The 22,500-nt window shown below is 44.4% G+C and overlaps 1 protein-coding gene across 2 annotated transcripts in view; it reads right to left on the bottom strand.

Annotated features, from left to right (window-relative positions):
* LOC147032567 (plexin-A1-like) overlaps positions 1-22,500 on the bottom strand; it is a 424,700-nt gene that overhangs the window by 60,340 nt on the left and 341,860 nt on the right. For both annotated transcript variants that reach the window (XM_085870308.1, XM_085870309.1), the window contains exon 22: positions 2,966-3,108. In XM_085870308.1, the coding sequence (XP_085726434.1) occupies positions 2,966-3,108 (143 nt within the window). The remainder of the gene's footprint in view (positions 1-2,965; positions 3,109-22,500) is intronic.

The following is a 22,500-nucleotide window of genomic DNA, read 5'->3' as shown; positions in this document are numbered from 1 at the left end:
ACCTATGCACTCTCATTATGGTCTTTACAGCTGGAGGTGTCAGTAGAACCCGCAACAATTCCGCAGATTGAAACAGAAACCAGACCAAAAGCTATTCTTCGGTCTTGTAGCACAGCCTGTCCAGTAAAGGAAACACTCCACAACAAGATATCAGTTTTTTTCCAGCACCAAAGGTCTCACCTCCAGCATATCTCTACCGATCTATATCTCTTTACATGTTCCTTCCTCTCCCCAATTTTATCCAAAAATCGAACATGGCAGTCCAAGATGGATCGTTTTTCCACTCTTTACCACCAAACCTTTGTCTCTATTGGTATCTCTACAGAGTCTAAGACTCATGGGAGAGCTGGAACACAAATCAAACACACACGCATACACACACGAAACAACATCGGGACTTGGCTTCAGCCAAAGAGCTGCTGAGCTTGGAGGAAGTTATGTGCCGGCGACTCGGTATCCATGACATCACTCTGGGTGCTGGTGACTCCATATTCGTGAAATCACTTTTCTCTCACACCTCTCACCACATTTACACCACACTTCTCACCCTGCATATTATTTTTCCACTAAAAATGTTTCCGGATCTTCTATGACTTTGATATGGGTCACATCCTCAATGGTATTTTTTTTTGTTAATTCCACGAAGATCATTAAAAATTATCGCATAAACTGACAACTAGGTCTGATAAATCGTGAAAATTTCACTTTACAGTTATAACTTCACACCTTTATCTGAAAATATATCCTAATAAGCAGTGTATAATGCAAATATAAGTGAATATTCCAGTAATTAATGTGGAGGCAGAGGTGTCTTGCCTTTAGGGGTTAACGATGGGCTGTGAAATACACATCATGTTAACGGGGAATCTTACTTATAAATATCTTTATTATCTCAACTGCATATTTCTCTTAGTGCTCATTTGGGAAATTTCAGGAGGGGTCGATTTTCTCCAATGTCAAGATGTCACTGCAGATCATTTACAAATTGTAGTTTCCATATCTATTTAACCGGAAGGAAGTTCATGATCGATGTGTAACATTTTGTTTTTCTTGAGTGCGCTACCAAGTTTCGGAGGATTACACACACATTTACCGATTTTGGATGTGTTTTGTCAAAATAACATAGTTACACAATGATGTTCAACTTGGATGGGATAAAGTGCAATTTAATGCACTTTCATGCAAATTGAAAAGCTGTACAACAATGAACTCACAATTTATCAGGTACTTTCGGAAAATGATAACATGCTGAATAACTAGAACGATGCTCGGTAGAGCTCATACCTCCCAGGCTGAACAGTTTACGTTTTGTGTCCCACTGATGGGCCGGATCTGCATCCGAACTTTAAACAAAATCGAATCGGCTTGTTCTTGTCAGCTACCTTACTCTTCCACCAAATTTCTTCTGAATCTGTCCATAACCTTTTAAGATATCTTGCTAACAGACAGACAAGCCGGTAGGCGGACATGGGTAGTCGATCAAGTCGAATTTAGTCGTTTTTCAGCCGTTACTAGCCAACAAAAGCATCCATAGCAACGGTTCTTTCTCACACATAACTAGGACATACCATGAACCTACCATACCAGTTTCATGTATATCTGACTCATAGTCTCTGAGATATAACGAACTTCGTTATTTTATTGTTTTCGACCAGGGTTCATTCAAAGTCTATCTTCTCTGACAGTTTTCATAGGATCCGGCTGGAATTTTTTGACAATATGGCTGAATGTACTGCCCACAGTCGCTCCTGGCCCGATTTTTGATTTTCGAAAAAATTAATTTTTGAGATTTTTTTAGAAAATTTCAAAGGTCCGTTGCTAGGCAACGGATGGGTCCATAGCAACGGTTCTCATTTGCACACAACTAGGTCATGGTATGAACCTACCAACCAAGTTTCATTGAAATCGCCATTGTATTAACGGAGCACTGGACCGAACAGACATACATACAGACAGACAGACAGACAGACAAGCATATCGACGGAAATACTGATAATAAGGGTCAACTAGATTGACTACCCAACAGACAAGAAGGCATCAGACAGTAGCCTAACAGGTATGTCAAAAATCATTGTAATGATATCACCGTCATCTTGACCTTTGAGATACAGTATATTGTCAAAAAAATATTGACAGCCTCACTTTTGTCCTTCGGCATCCTCTGGTAAAGTCTGACGAAGATAGCTGAAAGCATTCGCGAGTTATTGCACTCACAGACAAACATACAAACAAACGAGACAGATCGACATGTGATGAAAATTTTCAATTTTCTTCATAGCAAACAGACAAACTGGGGTGAAGACATGACCTCCATTCACCTTTGGTGGCGGAGACTGTGGTGAAGACGTAACCTCTGTCCACCTTTGGTGGCGGAGGTAATAAAGATCTTGGAAGAAAATTTATCTTTGGTGGCTGCCAGTGTGTGTGCAGCTCAATTTTCCACATTCTTATGGCGAATGGCTAAGTTACTCAATTTCCAGTGGAGATGGAAATTGAACTTACTTCGGACAACTATCTGGAATGGGTCTGAGAGGTAGGATACTCCACTTTGAGCCGTCGAGTGTAGGTTTGATTCCCGACCTGAGTGTAAACTCTCATGTTGATGTTTCACAGGCAGGGAGGGCATTGTTGCATCAATGAGTGCGCTGTTTGCCGGAAGGATTTCAAGTTGGGGTCAAAACTGACGGCATTTGCTGGTGGATGATAATGATACCATGGTATCTTTATCAAAAAAAAAATTCAGTTATTCTCAGCACTCTGGTCATATTATGAATTTTATGCCAAAACCTACAGACGGCACTGCATCAGCAGCACAGCCACACTCACCAAAACTGAACTAACCTGCAACTGCCGGGTGTTGCAAACATATTAATGAATTACTAACTTTAATGATTCTCATATTTACTATTGACTGACTTCTGGCAACTATATTGTCAATTCGAATATGACAACAATTAAGTTTTACCTCAAGCTGTTTGAGCACCGGATGCTCCTCAATCCCAGGAAAAAGCACACGTAAAGCATACGTGCGGTAGTCCAGGAATGGGATTCCAGCTCCATCAACATCACTTGTCAGCACTGCGATATCAGTCTGCAACTCTGCGAAGGCTGTGGAGCAGGGGTGAAGGGGATCATTGATCGGTGAAATATATACCACAATATATTCCCTCATAAAGTGGATACTGCAGTGAGACAGAGGACAAAATTACTGAACCTTACCTTCTCAAATATTTAACTCAAATAAATCTTCGAGGAAGCTTATGGCTGCCTCTCAAGATCATCGTCAAATTTCATTGAACACAGATATTTTTCCTCCAAAAGTACTAATCCATAAGAATATCCAGGAATTAAAAAAAAAAAAAACTCGAATCCAGGCCTTACAATCATCTGCTGATTCCAGGAGTTTAGTTTGATGAAACTGCAGAAACAAATGCTTTACCCCAATATGAGTGTCAAGAAACTTTGTTAATAAGCTCGACATTGTCATCAATAAAATGTTGCACAATTGCTTTATTGCATAATTGCTTTAGGTTATTTTTTTTTTTTAATATGTAAATTTCATGTTGCCAGAGCATTGGATGATGTGTGATCAGCATTTATTATGCTTGACAGTCAAGATAAATTATAATTATATCCTTTGGTTGTCAGAGAACATGAAAGGAACGTCATATTCACTTCTTACTGTATTACAAGGAAATACAAGGAAACTGGACGCGGGAGGAGGCAATTTGGCCCACTCGGCCTGTGCTTCATCCACACCCCAGAAATTCAATCTATATCAGTCTCGTCAGCATCATGATACTAACCAAATCTACCATTTACCCAATTTAACTGGGGGAGGGAATGGAGAGGGAGAACAGTGGGGCAGGTACAGGAACAACACTAGGGTGTTGATTTATTCATCTACAGTACATTTTATGGGTGAGGAAGGAACAAACATCAAGAGCACATTAGCTTTTTGATAGTTAAACACAAGATTAGAACAACAACATTAAAAAAAAAAAACAGCAGAAAGAAACCCAATCTTTTAAAAAAATTATTTTCCCAATTGTATCATCTTTGAATTGCCACACACTCTACACCTTTATCTTCGTTGTTGGCTTCATATTAAGGTTGGCCTATTTAGTGTTTCCATCTGAACCCACCGCTCGTGCTGCTGGAGTTGCCAGGTTGAAATCACATATACTACACATCTGGATAATTGTCTAATAATGTCCTTGTAACTCATGTAAAAGTACACCGAGTCTTCTCATGTCCTTTGCCGGCACCTGACTTATATACAAGCTTCTCCATTAGCCTGAAACAGTGTTAAAAATAATTAATTGTAAGCAAACAAATCACGGTGAGTACTGAGCAGGATGTAAGAACATTCTAACAGCCAAAATATATTGCTCCATGTTCAGTGGATGAAATGAACGTTTACCATGAACATAATATTTTGCTATTTTTTGAATACATGATCGAGGCTCGTGAAGAGTTAGAGTACAATGGAATGGAAATAATAGAGTTGGTGTCAAAGCCACCCAATTCTCGCCTGTTTATACATTTATCGTTTTAAAAAAAAGTCTAATAATTAATATTTTTTTTATAAAGCATTGCAGTGAAGTATAATTTTAAAGCAATATATGTATTTGTATATTGTAATCAGTAACAAGAGCGCAAGTGAGCACAATATATGCCCGAACAAGAAGGTATATACAGAATTGTGCTACTACATGAATTGTGCTACATGAATTGAATGCTACTCACATAATACGCCCATATATATATATATATATATATATATATATATATATATATATATATATATATATATATATATATATATATATATATATATATATATATATATACATACATACATATATTGGGCGTATAAAAAATAGTGTGGTAGATAAAAACATGAGAAAGGACCAAAAACTTTAACATTTTCACGCTGACGCTCACGCCGGGGGTATCGCGATAGCTCTCTGTTTTTCGAGCAGGCGAGCTAAAAATGGAAAGGGGGAAACACCAACAGGGAATGGAAGTGAGAGTGAAATTGAGGGGAGTGGGGGGGGGAAGGACACTTCAAGGTGAACAAGGTGCATACAAGCTGAAACACAGCAAGAAGAGGAAGGGGAAACCAGGGATGAAACAGAAAAGGAACAAACCAACCGACAACTAACAAACAAAAAGAGGTGAGGGAGATAAGAGGGGAGAGATAGGGGGGGGGGAGAAATCACAATAACCTGGAAAAGGGGAGTGCTTGGGAATGCGGTCATTTTGGGTAAAAGAGATCATGAGTGTGGATTGGGGGGGGTGATATGAGGTAGTGGTCAACAGCTGTTTTGAAGCCCTGGATAGAAGAATGGGACTGAACAGACTGGGGAAGTCGATTCCACAGGTGAAAGGAAAGAGGAACAAATGAGTGGAGGCAAGAAGTGAGTCATGATTATGGGAGTTTAACAAGGAGAGGGCTCCTGGCAAACCATGCACCCCCCTGCAGAAACCTGTAAGGGACAGAGCCAAGAGAGGACAGAGGGTGCAAGACCAAATATGAGGTGGTAGAATACAGAGATACCACAAACCTGTCTGTGGTGCGAAAGTCACAGGCCACTCAGCTTTGTGGCAGGAGATCCCAATTGCTTTCCACAGAATGAAGAAGGACAAGGTGTGACGTAGCTTTAGATTGACCAAGGAAAGACCTTTCACGATGATGTGGCTGGCTTTGGAGACCATCTTGGAAATACAGTCAGCCCAAGAAAGATCGTGGCTGATGGTGAAGGCCAAAAGTTTGAGTAATTTAACCTCTTCGAGTACTTTGGTCAAGAAGTAGATGGGAGGGTTTGCCAGACAGTCCTTTCGGAAAGACAGGGTGAGCGTGTGGGATTTGGTGGGGTTGAAAGACATATTCCAATAGTTGGATGAGCTCCTGGTTCTATCAAGGTCTGCAAAGAGGGAAGAGGCTGCTGCCTGCCTGTCTGATTCATGTAAAATAATATGGCAAAATGTAGAATAATCAGCAAAGAGATAGGCAGGATTTTTCATGGAATTGGAAAGATCATTGATGAAGATGAGGAACAAGACTGGGACCAAGACACTGCTTTGGGGCACTCCAGCCTTCACAGCGAGAGGAGATGAGTTGATCCCATTCGGAGCTACATGCAGGATATGGGAGTGGAGCTAGCTATCCTGTGAAGCCTGTGGCTGCGGGTTGTATCATTTTATGGGGGCGCAGCTGTGTTGCTGATGCAGTGCCCTCTGTTACTCGTGCAGTGATACTCATTTTGCCGGCCTCGGAAGGATGACAGGCTGAGTTAAACCCACCTGGTGTTAATTAAATGGTATAAAAAAGGGGCTTAAACTCAAGACACTCAGATGTTAAGCCAGCTACCTTAACCATTCAGCCAACATGAGGCTTATTGGAGTGGAGGAAGTCAGTGATCCATGAGTGGAGGTGGCTTTGGCTGGCATAAGCAGAGTATTTGGAGATCAAGGCTGGGAGCCAGACTGCATAAAATGCTTGTTATATGTCTAAGAGATGAACCTCATTTCATATCTGAGATTGAGGGCTTTCATTCATTGTTGGCAAGTTGAATTAGCATGTCCAAAGTAGAATGACCAGATCTGAAACCAAACTGATGACCCAAGATCAGTCCATTGGAGAAAAGGAAGGATTTTATGTCAAGTACAATGATAGATTCCATGACCTTGCTCATCATTGGAAGCAAGCTCATAGGCTTGTAGTTAAGAGGATCCACTTTTGCACCATGTTTTGTGCATTGTAGTGATGTTGGCGAACTTCCAGTGAGTCAAAAATCTGACACAGAGAGAATGGTCGAGTGAACAGAGAAGAAAGAGGATGAGAAAGTGCAGCAGAACTGGTTTTTAGGAAACATCGAAGTCAATGTTTGTCAGAAACCTCTCCACCTTCTCAAATGGGGAAAAAACACAGTATCCAGAAACGGTTGAGCAGGGGAGGGAAGGGTAGGTGTATTGAGTGATGTGTTGGGTACATAAGATTTGGAAGCAAACATAGAATTGAGGCATTTGGCCATCTCAGGAGCAGAGCCAGCTGTGGTGCCATTTGGAGTGAGGGAAGGGATGGTGGATGAGTATACACATAACCTGAGACAGAATTGACAAGGTGCCACAAGGTCTTTGAAGAAGGAGACGGGTTTGAGAGTTCAGCCTTAAGGTTGACCAGATGTTGTTTTCTGGCTTTTCCCGAGAGTGGACACACACTAATTCCAGGCTTTGTGGCAGTAATGTGAAACCAGACCTGAACCTGAACCCTGAACTGGTAGATTAAAGAGGAACTGAACTGGAACCGGAACTGCCAAAAACCTTTTTTTTCTTTGCAAAGAAGTTTATATCAATTGTATACGTAATATAATACAGCTAAATACTTTTTTGATCAGTAGTTATGGCATTCAACACTAAACGAAGCAAAGCTTTCAAATACTTTCATTATGCCGACGACGATTCAGGAAGGGAATGATACAGAGGGTGTGTGGTAACGGAGGCCCTCGGACATTTTCTCAAGAGGAAGGATTCCAGAATACTGCTGGGGAGTTGGCAAGGAAGTTAGGCATCCATACTCACTGAGAATATATACACAACCAAATCACTTGCCTTGTTGAAGAGAAGAAGCAAGACCTGTGGTCACTGATTAGCAAAAAGCTTATCTTTGTCAAAAGATGGACTGTGGAACTCACTTGTTGAAATAGTAACTCATGATCAACATTCAATACTCCGAGAATAATCGCCTCTGCATGAAGACAATTGTGGTGGAAGACACCAAAGGCAAACATAAGAGCGAGGATACGAAACAGCTCGTCAAGTAAACGCAAATGGACGATGGTACACAGAAGCAAAATGTTTCGATCTTCAGTGTGGATAATAATACGAGTAATACGATCAAGACAATTAAGCTGTTGAACAATGACGAAGAAAAAGACATGGAAAAAGATGAAGATAACCAGAATTTGGAGGCTGAGCAAACAGGAAACGAAGAAGCTCTCATAGAAGTTGAAATTGAGGCCGAGACCTCGGCGGAAGGACCTGGGCAGTAGACCCTGGGCAGGAAGGAGACCCTGGCATTATTGTTGATCTCCATTTGGCTGACGAATTTGTCACTTCCATATGCATTGAAACGATGCAATGCATTGCTCACACACTTCAATGAGCTATCAGGGATGGATTTAAGGCCAGGCCAACACAACCTATGATCTTAAAAGGTTGATTTGTTGTGCACAAGCTCAGAACACCGAACCTGCTTCCCTTGGTGAAGAAAATAACGTGTCTTACACTAATCGTCGATGATTGAGACAAGATGATCGAGTCTACATGAAATGCTCAATAGGCTTTAGCTTTGACGGGAGTGTGTGAGGAGTGGGGGCACTGCAAATCAGGAACTGCATCTTTCTGCATCAGTCTGGAGCAACATTGAACAATTATGTGATATCCAAAAGCATCCCCGAGATGTGTGTACTTGTTTGCAGGCAGGCGATTTGACTTCAGGAGAATTTCTGAAACATTGGAAAAAATTCTTCATTAAATTCCATAAAGAAAGAATGATCCCATGTCAAGCCTGGTGTTGGCTTAGTGGTTAGGATGGCTGGCTTGGGATCTTAGGGTACTGAGTTTGAGCCCTGCTGGCTGCTGAATTAACACCAGGTGGGGTTGACTCAGCCTGTCATCTTTCTGAGGTTTGAGTAGAGGGGCACAGCATCAGCGGCATAGTTGTGCCCCAACAAAATGATAGCTACCCGGCAGCCAAGCTGCCATATGTAAGAAGAAGATCCCATGTCTGGCAATATTGTAAGCTCCATGGAAAGAAGGGAGACATCTCTGATGGCAAACTGATTATTTTTGGCTGGGGTCTATGTTGATCCTCATGATCGAATGCTGCTTAGCGAGGACCAGAAGCGCCGGGGAAAGGAAGGGTTGAAGTATGCTAATCTTCGGCTGTTGAAGCTTCAAGTGCATAAGGAAGAAACTAAAGAATGAAACAGAAGACCAAGAAAGAACCTGAAGAAGTAAAGAGCAAAGATGGAGTCATCAGGAGGAACCTGGATTTGATTCGCGTTTCAATCGCAACTCCACAACTCCACAACCCTCAAACCCATCCGGGCGCTACCAAGTGAGACTTACAGAAAACTTTCTGCAAGAATTCACTTCCTTTTAGAGAGATAGATAATGAAGGAGACAAGTAGAAAGTAAAAGAGATGAAAGAGAAGAAAAAGCAAGAATTGTGAAGAAAAAAAAAAACATAGAAAGAAATGTGAAAGGAGCAAAGAACAAAGATGGCTGGAAGAACCCGGACATGTAGATTTCAGCAGTTACTCCCCAGGTTGATGAGTTTGACACTTTCCTGGAAAAGCAAGAACGAAGGAAAACCATCAGTGACATTGGTAGTGGCAGTGGTCGGGTCTCCATTGGGAAACACAGAAGCTAAAATCAACATGTTTCACCATGGAAAACTTGGGAAGATTGAAAGTTAAGTGTCTTTCATGCAATTCTACATTTCCGTGATATTATTCAAAAAGCTGTGAACACCGTGTCAGAATTGCCCCTGTACTCAGGTATCTGGTGAACGGCTCGGTTAATCCTGTTCTTACGCCAAAATGGCTTCTGATCTTTATTCCGTGTTAATGTCAACAAAAAATTGATTGATAAATGGATTGTCTGTCAATAAATGACATGTAACATGTGTTTAAAAAAAATTAAATAAATGTAAAAAATGAAGAAGAAATTAAAACCTAGTCTTTCAATTTCCTTGTGGTGTTCACTCTTGATTAGGAACCGGTTCCGGACCTCATCCGATGGATCTGGACCAATCCCGAACCTGGAACCGTTTGGCTTCGGTTGCACATCACTGCTTCGCGGAATGATCTGAGGTTGCCTTCGGCCAGATATGCCTTCCAGGAAGAGTAGTCTCGTTTTAAGCCAACTGCCTCAACACAGGATTCTGTGTACCACGGGCGAGAGGATAGATATGGTTACTGCGGATGAAATGGTATAAATCTATACATAAGGTAAAGTAAGCTTGTGTGGCAGGATTCCCAGGCAGTATCAATGTCAGGATTCCCTTGCAGTCCCTGCCAGTCATCTTGAGTGACCTGACAGGCTCGATGATGCAGAGGCAGCTCTCTTACAATGGCCAAAAATATGTTCACTGGCACAACCACATGATTAGATGAACATATTGGAGCAAAAGAGGAAAAGGAGACACTTCCAGGAAAATTCTCCATTTGCCTGTCCAGAAGGGAGGACATACCATTCGGAGAAATCCAGGTAGGAAAGTTCACTGATTGGGTGAGGCCCATCTAGTCACAGAAGTCCTTTTCTGCAATTGCATGGACGGTTGGAGAGGTACCAGAAACCCCACCAATTGGCATGGTGACAGTTTAAATCACCACATATGAGGAAGAAAGAATTGGGATGGGTGGTTGTAAGAAGACAAAGAGAAGGTGGTTGTGGAGGGGATAGCACAGCCAAAGGTACTCCAGAGGGTTAGGAGGGGGGGAGGGTAGTTCACAGACAGTGGGAAATGGAGTTCTTGACATAAACTACAACTCCGCCAACAGAATGAATTTCAGGCCTGTCAAACCAGAAAACACTACCCACAGAGAGACACCGAGGAATCGGTGACAAACTGTGAGAGGAAGGATTCTGTTATGCAGACAATGTCAGGTTTACCAGTGGCAGCTTGAGAGATCTGTCAAATTGGAGTGAAGATCTCAGATGTTGGAGGTCCATGGAGTTAAGGATGGGGAAGGAGGTGCTGTTAGCATCAAGAGAAGAAGAGGGGAGAGGGTTGGGGAGTGTAGAGAGGGTGAGGCAGGAGGATGTGGAATGTTATGTGGGTTGAGGATGAAGGGGGCAGGTCAGATCAGGTATGGGAGAATGCGCCAGAGCAGCACGTCACTGCATCCACTTTCCACCGGTACTCAAAGGGCCTCTGTCTGGCCATCCCCCAGACAGACGCCCGGCCCATCCCCATATACTTGAGATGCTGATCAACCTGCTGCAACCACAAGACACGTGGTCAGCCCATTTTTCTCCTCCACTCATGAGACTCCCTCACTGAGATAATCTGGTGAGCAGGATCAGCTTCAGGAAAGCGAGCCACATGTCCATATAGCCGCAACTGACACTCACGGACTATGCAGGTAACAAATCTCATTTGAGTCTCTCTCAGCAACCGCTTGTTGGACACAAAGTTTGACCAGCTCACAGAATCAGAATCCAAGTCTCACATCCGTAGAGCAAGAATGGAAGCACTAGGACCTGAAGACTCGGATTTTCGTCCTCCCGCACAGGTACCGGCAGCGCCTCACCCCATGATCCAGTGAATCAATCACTCCCCAGGCCCGACCCAGACATCTATTGACCTTTGGCCCACAGCCAGCAGAGACATGAATATCACCGCCAAGGTAAGTGAATCTCTCCGTGACCTCAACATCCTCACCCCAAACAGCTACAGACAAGATAGCAGCATCCCAGATGTCAGTGAAAGCCTGGATCCTAGTTTTGACCCAGGAAACCTGTAATCCAAGTGGCTCTGACTCCTCATTCAGCACCTCGAGGGCCCCCTAAAGGATATCTAGTTTCCACAATGATGATTCCATCATCTGTGAAATCAAGGTCAGATCTTGATATTCGCAAACGATGCACCACAGCTTGATCTCCCACGACATCCTCCCTATAATCCAGTCCATACAAGCGCTGAAAAGTGTGGGGGCCAGCCACACCTCTGACGAACTTCAGTAACAACTGGAAATAAGTCGGAGATGGTACCACCACACTTCACAGCACTCTCAGTACCAGAGTATAGTTCATTCAGACATCAGATCGATCAGTTTTGGTGGCACCCCACAAAGACCAAGATCCTCCAGAGGACATCCCGATTCACTGAATCGAACGCTTTACAGAGATCAACATAGACTGCAAGCAGCCCCTGCCGAAACTCACATCTGGTTTCGGTGGGGACCCAAAGAGCAAGGATACGGTCAATCATTGACCTCTTTGGTGTATAGCTTGACTGCTTTGGATGATGGTGCTCAAGCAGATGGTGGTGAACCCTATCAATAATTATCCAAGCAAAGACCTTGCCCAGCACTGAGAGCAGCATCACCCATCGGTAGTTGTTGCAGTCCTGGCGATCACCCTTCCCATTCCAGAGAGGGACAACGAGGCCCCTATTCCAGTCAGTTGGGATGATGCCTGTGTTCCAGGCAGAGCATAGAACTACATGCAATGGCAGGAGTGCGGCATTTCCACCATCCTTGAGAAGTTCAGCATGGATGCCACAGTTCCCAGGAGCTTTACATCATTTCAATGGGTTCACCACAGCCTGTGTTTCCACAAATGAAGGTGGACCACAGTTGATTGGAGTGTTAGCAATAGGGATAGTAACACCCCTGACATCCATCACGATAGCTGGTGGATCAGCCTGGTACAGCCGCTGAAAGTAACTGGCGTAGCGAGCCTTCACTTCAGACTCCTCTGTCAAGATCCCACCACCGTTCACTCTAAATGCAGTACGCCCAGTGACGGGCTTTGAGGAACGCAATGCGTGGATTCCCCTGGAAGTAGGATGACAATCACTTGACCACAGGTGTTGCTCTACCCCCTTACAACTTTCTCGCACATAGGCCTCCTTGTCCACCCTTAACAGACGTACAGTTTTAGGCCTCAGCTCCCTGAACAGCTCAGCTCTGCCATTCAGCCTGGCCCTGCAACTCTGATCCATGGTATCCAGTGTCCCTTGAGAGACAAAATTCTTCTTCGCTCTGGGGTGAGTTTCCAGACATCCACCAGCAACATCAAGGATGGTGGTATTGAAGGCACTCCACAACTCTTCAGGATTTCCCAAAGCACCCAGACCCCCCAAATCTCCACTCAGCTACACTCTCATCCTTGAACTTGCCAACATCCAGCCAAGGCTGGGATGGTACCATTCTCCTGGATTTAAGCTCCAACTTCAGAGTTGCTACAACAAGCCTCTGATCTGTTTTGAGGAACTGAACACTCCGGTGGACCCTGCAGTTCTAGATCATCTTCCAGTGACCATCAACAACCACATGGTCAATCTCCTTTGCCACACTGCCAGCGTTGGAATACCAAGTCCAGTGATGAGCCTGTGTATGCTGAAACCATGAACCAGCCACCTGAAGTCCGTGATTTCTTGCAAAGTCAAGGAACTTAGTGCTATTCTGGTTAACAGTTCCAGACCCATGGGGTCCAACACATGTCTCATAATCATCCCTATCAGTTCCAGTTGATACATTGAAATCCCCCAAGACGAGAAGAGTATCTCGTCTGGGGCACTGATCAACCACAGAATCGAGCGTGGCATAGAATGCGTCCTTCACAGTGAGATCACTCGCCTCAGTCGAAGCATAAACAGAGACCAGAGAAATGACACCCAATTAGTGACCAATCCTTCGTGTCACCATATGCTCATTGACTGGTGTTTCCTCAATTATCATTGGAGTCAGTTTATTGGACACAGCTATAGCAACTCCTTGGGCATGATAACCATCAGAGCGACTGGACCAATCAAAGGTGTAACCACCCGCCATGATCTCACCGCAATCCGGTCTCCGAACCTCAGAGAGTGCTGCAATACCAATGCCCAAATGCTTGAGCTCAATTGATAACAGAGACAGGTGATCATCCCCTCTTAGGGATCAGACATTCCAGGCATCCACCGGAAGGGACACCTCAAGTTAAGCCAAGGAGACTGCAATCTGGTGGACGACACCTCAGCACCACCCCGACACACACTACTGTAATCTGACCCACGAAAGTGACCCTGTGGTTTTCCTCCTGTTATCAAAGAGTGGGGGTCGCAAAGGCTTTGCCTCAATCGCGTAATCCAGTGAGCTGCCTTGCGGATGGCAGCTGCACAGAAAACCCACTCCGTGGCACGACCACAGAGTGGGTTTTCAGATTTCTTTGTGCTTTTCGTATGTTTTGTGGAATGAAGGGTTTTACGGTGGCCAGAGTGCAAATCCTGCCAACAATCTTCTCATAAAAAGTAACCCAACTGCAGAAGGATGTCCACAGACACAGTTGCGCAAAAGATATGGATGGCCGTTGGCTCACAAGGAGCTCCTCCACCCTTTGACAGGTTTTGTTTTCAATCCTGCTGGGTGTCCATATCATACACCCTCCTCAGCAGGAAGCCTGGTGGGGAGAGGGTTTAGTCACCGACAACCCAATCATGAAACAGGTTTGTACAGGTTTACATGGTACCTGCAGCAAGGCACACTGGGGAGAAGGATGCTGGAAAAGCACTGAAGAGACAGGATGCTGTGGAAGCGGGAAAGTGGGGGAGATTCTGGGGAAGCAGAGAGGAGGCAGGATGTTGAGGAAGCACAGAGAGGGTGGGATGCATGGGGTACCGGAAAAGGGGACAGGTCGCTGGGGAAGCGGAAAGGGGGTGGGATGCTGGGGAAGTGGAAAAGGGAGTGGGACACTGGGGAAGCCAAAAGGGGGGCAGAACGCATGGGGAAGTGAAAAGGGGATGGGACACCATGGAAAAAGAGAGGGTGGGGATGCAGTAGAAGAAGATAGGAATGGAAAACAGGGGAAAAAATAGAGGGGCTGGTATGCAGGGGAAGGAGAGAAGGGGTGGGACACGTGGGAAGAATAGAAGGGCTGGGATTCTGGGGAAACAAAGAGGGGCGGGGTACAGTGGAAACAAAGAATGGCAGAGTACAGGGGGAAGCAAGGAGGATGTGGGGTGTGAAGGAAGCAAGGAGGATGTGGGGTGTGAAGGAAGCAAGGAGAGGCAGGGAGTGAAGGAAGCAAAGAGGGGTTGGGGTGTGGAGGAAGCAATGAGGGGGTAGGGCATGGTGGAAGCAAGGATTGGGAGGGGGAGGGCAACATGGATTGAATGGATACAAAATCGGAGAATGCCATACAGGGGTTGGGTTGTCTGAAGCAGGTGAAAGGAAACCCGAATGTGAAGATACCGTGGGGGGAGGGTACTGACCTGAGGGAGTTTGTCACCGTAGTCCCACAAAAAGTCCAAAAAGGGTTGAATTTAAGGATTTGAGGGACGGAGAGATTAAGAAACACATAAGGAATGGGATGGCAATGAAGATTAAAGGCACGAATAATGACAGCATCATGTGAACACGATGGTGGTCGAGGCATGGGTTTATGTGTCAGTCAGAGATGGAGAGAGTGGGGGAATGGAAAGCAGAATGGGAGGAAGGTGTTTGGAAGCAAGTATTTGGGATTTTAAATTGCTGTTTAAAAAGTTTTAATTTAAGGAGAGGGGTATAGGGGAAGAAGAAGAAGAAGAAGAAGAAGAAGAAGAAGAAGAAGAAGAAGAAGAAGAAGAAGAAGAAGAAGAACAAGAAGAACAAGAAGAACAACAACAACAAGAAGAAGAAGAACAAGAACAAGAACAACAAGAAGAAGAAGAAGAAGAAGAAGAAGAAGAAGAAGAAGAAGAAGAAGAAGAAGAAGAAGAAGAAGAAGAAGAAGAAGAAGAAGAAGAAGAAGAAGAAGAAGAAGAAGAAGAAGAAGAAGAAGAAGAAGAAGAAGAAGAAGAAGAAGAAGAAGAAGAAGAAGAAGAAGAAGAAGAAGAAGAAGAAGAAGAAGAAGAAGAAGAAGAAGAAGAAGAAGAAGAAGAAGAAGAAGAAGAAGAAGAAGAAGAAGAAGAAGAAGAAGAAGAAGAAGAAGAAGAAGAAGAAGAAGAAGAAGAAGAAGAAGAAGAAGAAGAACAAGAAGAAGAAGAAGAAGAAGAAGAAGAAGAAGAAGAAGAAGAAGAACAAGAAGAAGAAGAAGAAGAAGAAGAAGAAGAAGAAGAAGAAGAAGAAGAAGAAGGAGAAGGAGAAGGAGAAGAAGAAGAAGAAAAAAGTTTTTTGCCATTTTTACTTATTTATATGAAACAGAAGGTATCACGAAATAATTAAAGCAAGGGTGGTGAACAATGAGGCATAAATAATGGAGACATGGATAGCATCAGTATGGGAAACAGTTGGAAAACAAAAAAACTGGCTCAACCCATAATGATCAGAGCGTGAGATGGAGGATCGAAATAAATAGAATATGCATGACAAAATATCCAGGAGCAAACACTCAATCACAATAACAATACACACAAACAGAGAACAAAATTTACGGGCACACAGACAAATTCAGAATGACACTGATCACTTTTTGGAAGCAGATCTCTCAGAAGACCAAGAGAAGTGACCACAACAAGGAAAACAGAAACCCAGTTGATGCAGATGAGAAATACAAAAACAAAAAATAAAAGAGAAATAGAACTCCCTTTTAAAATTACCCCGTTAGTGTTCCAATCTGATGTCTACTAATGTGTTTGTCCGATGCATGATTTATGTAGAATCTTCTCATGAGGCTTAGATCACTTAAAAAAAAAATTAAACTTTAACTATGGGCACAAGTTTTTATGTTTAATTTTCATCAGCAAGACGAAACCGAGTCTGACATGCAGAGTTCACAAACAACATGAATACTGTGACACCATAATACATGAAGGGCATGGGAAGTATGAAGAAGAAAGGAGATGCATAACTCAACATCAAAGAGGACATTATTTACATCAAATTGCATTCGAGAGAAAACAATACTGATGGGAAAGTGCAAACCAAACAATTCAAGCATCAATCGTGATTTCAAAAGGACAAAAAGAGGGGGGTAAACGTATGAAGAAATACATCAAATGCAATGTGGGGATGGGTGGCATTTATAGTTGTTGACATATCTGAAAATTCCCACTTTTAGATATTACAATGAAAAAGAAAAAAAAAAAAAACACCTCATCTCAAAATTCATCAAATAATTTTCCACAATGCAGAGATTATGTTTTCATAAAAGCCTAAAAGTGTGGCAGAGTAATGATCATAAGTTCCAACATGTCAACCTGATTACCTCCTTCAAACACCCACAATATAAATACCCACTTCCTTCCAACTTTATCAAAACAACAAACAAAATAGATACTATTTAACAATTAAGCAGGGCCTTGCCAGCATAAAGAGATTATTTTATTTCAGAGAATTCATGATCTATATTAAAGCAGATGTAGTGCAGACTCGCATACTCACACATTCACCGACACATACCGATTACAATATCCTCTCCTTCGTTTTGGGAATGGGTGAGGTGAAAGATACAATGAAGACCGATTCATGTAGTCACAGCTTTATTCAGTCACTGGTATACAAGCTCATCAAAAATGATGGGTTGGAATTATTTTATTCAAAATATTCAAGGAGATTGGAAGATATGATGTTTCTCAGCAAGAAAAAGCATTATTTAAAAACACTACATGTACAAATGTGACCCTGTTTTCGTTACCTTCTGGGACGTTTCATTTGCATGGTACTACAGCCTTGTGAGCATTCCAAAGTCTGAAGCCTCGGCCTAGCGTCAGGTGCGCTTTTATCTTTATTTATTCGACATCCTACAGATGTTAATGAACTCTCGTTTTACTCTGCCCGTGTTGGGCACAAGTTTTTATGTTTAATTTTCGTGCAGTGAATTTCACCTCCCTGCACCTTGTATTTATTATTTTTTTTTAAGGTTTCTGTATACCGCCCTTGAGGCTCGGTTTGCAAGTCACTGTCTACAATTCTAATAGAAGAAATATAATTGCTCTTTTATGAAAAATGTTTTTCGAGTTTTTTTTTAATCCTGAAAAACAGACCATTGTGAACAAACAGTCATGTTAAAAGGTCAGGTCAGGTATGGGAGCATGTGCCAGAACAGCGCGTCGCTGCGTCCACTTTCCGTCGGTACTCCGTCTGGCCATCCCCCAGGCAGATGCCAGGCCCATCCCCATCTCCTTGAGATGGTGGTCAACCTGCTGCAACCATGAGGCACGTGGTCGGCCCACTGGCCTCCTCCACTCATGAGACTCCCTCGCTGAGAGAATCTGGTGAGCAGGATCAGCATCAGGAAAACGAGCCACATGTCCATACAGCCGCAACTGACGCTCACGGACTATGCAGGTAACAAATCTCATCCGAGTCTCTCTCAGCAACCGCTCGTTGGACACAAAATCCGACCAGCGATAGCCAAGGATTCTCCGAAGACACCTGGTACCAAAGGAATTAAGTCTCCGTCTCAGATCCCTGGTCAGAGTCCAAGTCTCGCACCCATAGAGCAAGACTGGAAGTACCAAGGACCTGAAGACTCGGACTTTCGTCCTGCCGCACAGGTACCGGCAGCGCCACACCCCATGATCCAGTGAATCCATGACTCCCCAGGCCCGACCCAGACGTCTATTGACCTCTGACTCGCAGCCAGCAGAGACATGAATATCACTGCCAAGGTAAGTGAATCTCTCCACGACCTCAACATCCTCACCACAAACAGACACAGACAGGACAGCAGCATCCAAGATGTCACCGAAAGCCTGGATCTTAGTTTTGACCCAAGAAACCCGTAATCCCAGCGGCTTCGACTCTTCATTCAGCACCTCGAGGGCCCCCAAAAGGATGTCTAAAGTCTCCGCAAAGATGACTGCATCATCTGCAAAATCAAGGTCCGAGATCTTGACATTCCCAAACGATGCACCGCAACTTGATCTCTCCGACATCCTCCCTAAAATCCAGTCCATACAAGTGCTGAAAAGTGTGGGGGCCAGTACACACCCCTGACGAACTCCAGTAACAACTGGAAATAAGTCAGAGGTGGTACCACCACACTTCACAGCACTCTCAGAACCAGAGTAGAGTTCAGACATCAGATCGATCAGTTTTGGTGGCACACCACGAAGACCAAGAATCCTCCAGAGGACATCCCGATTCACTGAATCGAACGCTTTACAGAGATCAACATAGGCTGCAAGCAGCCCCTGCCGAAACTCTCGTCTGCGTTCAGTGAGGACACGAAGGGCAAGGATACGGTCAATCGTTGACCTCTTTGGTGTAAAGCCTGACTGCTCTGGACGCTGGTGCTCAAGCAGATGGTGGCGAACCCTATCAAGAATTATCCGAGCAAAGACCTTGCCCGGCACTGAGAGCAGCGTCACCCCTCGGTAGTTGTTGCAGTCTTGGCGATCACCCTTCCCTTTCCAGAGAGGGACAACAAGGCCCCTCTTCCAGTCAGTTGGGATGATGCCTGTGTTCCAGGCAGAGCACAAACTTCATGCAACAACACGAGTGCAGCATTTCCACCAGCCTTGAGAAGTTCGGCATGGATGCCACAAATTCCTGGAGCTTTGCCCCGTTTCAACTGGTTCACCGCAGCCCGTGTTTCCACAAGCGAAGGTGGACCACAGTTGATTCGTGGGTCAGCAACAGGGATTGTAACACCCTTGACGTCCAACTCGACAGCTGGGGGATCCGCCTGGTACAACCGCTCAAAGTAACCAGCCCAGCGGGCCTTCACTTCAGACTCCTCTGTCAAGAGCCTACCACTCTCTGCTCGAACTGCAGTGCTCCGAGGGATGGGCTTGGATGAACGTAATGCGCGAATTCCCCTGTAAGCGGGACGAGAATCACCTGTCCACAGTTGATGCTCTACCCCCTCACAGATTCCTCGCACATAGGCCTCCTTGTCCACCCTCAGTGCACGTACAGTTTTACGCCTCAGCTCCCTGAACAGCTCAGCTTTGCCATTCAGCCTGGCCCTGCGACTCTGGTCAATGGTATCCAGTGTCCCTTGAGAGACAAAATTCTTCTTTGCCCTGCGGTGAGTTCCAAAACATCCACCGGCAACATCAAGGACGGTGGTCTTAAAGGCACTCCACAACTCTTCAGGACCCCCCAAAGCACCCAGACCCCCCAAGTGTCCACTCAGCCTGTTCGCAAACTCCTCAGCTACTCTCTCATCCCTGAGCTTGGCAACATCCAGCCTCGGCTGGGATGGTACCATTCTCCAGGATTTAAGGTGCAGCTTTGGAGTTGCTACAACAAGCCTGTGGTCAGTATTGAGGAACTGAGCACTCTGGTAGACCCTGCAGTTCTGGATCATCCTCCAACGACCGTCAATGAGGACATGGTCAATCTCCTTTGCCACACCGCCAGCGTTGGAATACCAAGTCCAGCGATGAGCTTGTGGGCGCTGAAACCATGAACCAGCCACCCTAAGTCCATGACTTCTTGCAAAGTCAAGGAACTTAGTGCTATTCTGGTTCATAGTTCCTGACCCATGGGGACCAACACACATCTCATAACCATCCCTATCAGTTCCAGTCGATGCATTGAAATCCCCCAAGACTAGAAGTGTATCTCGTCTGGGGCACTGATCAACCACAGACTCGAGTGTGGCGTAGAATGCATCCATCACGGTGAGATCACTCGCCTCAGTTGGAGCATAAACAGAGACCACGGAAATGACACCTAAGGAGTGACGAATCCTTAATCTCATAATACGCTCGTTGACCGGTGTTACCTCAATTATCATTGGGCTCAGCTTATTGGACACAGCTACAGCAACTCCTTGGGTATGGTAACCATCAGAGCGACCAGACCAATAGTAGGTGTAACCACCCACCATTATCTCGCCGCAATCCGGTCTCTGAACCACAGAAAGAGCTGCAATCCCGATGTCCAAACGCTTGAGCTCAGATGATAACAGAGACAGGTGATCATCCTCTCTTAGGGATAGGACATTCCAGGCACCCACCCGAAGGGACCGCCTCAGGTTAACCCAAGGAGACCGCCGTCTGGTGGACGACACCTCAGCACCACTCCGATACACTCTCCCACAATGTTAAAAGATTGGCCTTTAAAACCCCACTCAACTTGTCCTTATGAAGGAAGGGGACAGACAAATACACAAATACACAAACATAAATACACACTGTGTTTTATACATGTAGACAAATGGAATTAACATTTTACACAAAAGTAAACCATTGTTCAGTGAATAAGGTAATTAATGCAAAGGTAAAGGCCCTTTGGCCCATCATGCCGATGCCATATCCACACCCGAGTGTAGTAGTGGACGAAGGTAAAATTGAACCGGAATATTTTAGAGAACAAAAATACAATGGCTTTCAATCTGGAGGAGTCCCACTGAGCAGGTAAGGCACACACAAAGGAAATGGCAACTCTCCCCCTCAACTCACCAGCAAGACCAAGGGTCTTCACAAACTTCGAGTAACCATCAACATCGAAGAAAATTTGCCGTCTGGAAAAGTAGAAATTGCAGGCAGCACCAGAGAGCCCAGCATGTAGCGACCGACACTTACAACATATGGCGACCAAGCACATCCGAACAGCCTGATTGACTGGCCACTCTCCAATGTCAAACCAATACATGTAAATATATGTATAATGAGAAATTAACAGGATAGAACCATCATAAATATATGTGGAAAAATTACAGGCCCTTTACAGGAATCAAGCCCAGGCCCTCTGGCAAAACATACCAATGCTCTGTCATCTAAACTATCTGGGCAACCAACCAGCTGAGCAACAAAATTCTTCCACATATTTAAGTGCCACTCTCTTCCCCATGCTTGGTGTTGGCTTAATGCTTTAAGGCCCTGTCACACATTGACGATTTAGCCAGCGTATGCCTGACATACGCAAAATTTGGCTAAAACGCTGGCACATGTCGAATATGTTATGGGTAAGTTTGTATACGTTAAGAGCACGCTGGCATACGTCGTAGTACGCTGGCATACATCGTAGTACGCCGAGGTGTTAGATAAATTTTCCATGCTCGAAATTTTTCGACGTATGCCAGCGTATGACTCACACGTTCCGCATAACGCTGGCCATAAGTTGTAGGCACGTTACGCGATCGTTGACACACGTTACTTGTACGTTACTCATAAGTCGAAACACGTCAATATAATGTTTAGCGTCAGTATTCCACACTCCCTGGGTTTTTTTTTTCTTCGGTATGACGGTGATGTTGACGCTTCAATTTCTAGTGCAGTTATAATATAATATAATTAATAGGCTGCCGCTCAACGATTTAAATCATAACCGCACTAGAAATCGAAGTGTCAACATCATCGTCATACTGAAAAAAAAAACAAAAAAACAAACAAACAGGGAGTCTGGAACACTGACGCTAAACATTACCTCGACGTGTTTCGACTTATGAGTAACTTACAAGTAACATATGTCGACGTGTGTCAACGATCGCGTAATGTGCCTACAACTTATGCCAGCGTATGCGGAATGTGTGTCATACGTCGAGTACGACAAGAAATTTTCAACATGCTGAAAATTTCTCGACGTACTCGGCGTACTACGACGTATGCCAGCGTAGTACGACGTATGCCAGCATGCTCTTAACGTATACAAAACTTACCCAAAACGTATTCGACGTGTGCCAGCTTGGTTCGGCAAATTTTTCATACGTCGGCATACGCTGGCTAAAACGTCAAGGTGTGACAGCGGATTCACACTTCGATGTCTGGTGCGGTTATGATCTGAATCGTCGAGCCGCAGCCTATTAACAGCCTACGCCACGTGATCGTCGGCGATACGCTGCCGCGCTATGCATAAGTTAGACTATCGTTGGGCATAGGTTGTGAACGCCGACAACACGCTCAGC

This window comes from Eptatretus burgeri, chromosome 2, assembly GCF_056783735.1.
Source record: "Eptatretus burgeri isolate ZD-2024b chromosome 2, Ebu_testis_v1, whole genome shotgun sequence".
Classification (NCBI taxonomy): Eukaryota; Metazoa; Chordata; class Myxini; order Myxiniformes; family Myxinidae; genus Eptatretus; species Eptatretus burgeri.
The sequence above is the reverse complement of the archived record's forward strand: the minus strand, read 5'-3'. Positions and strand labels throughout refer to the sequence as shown.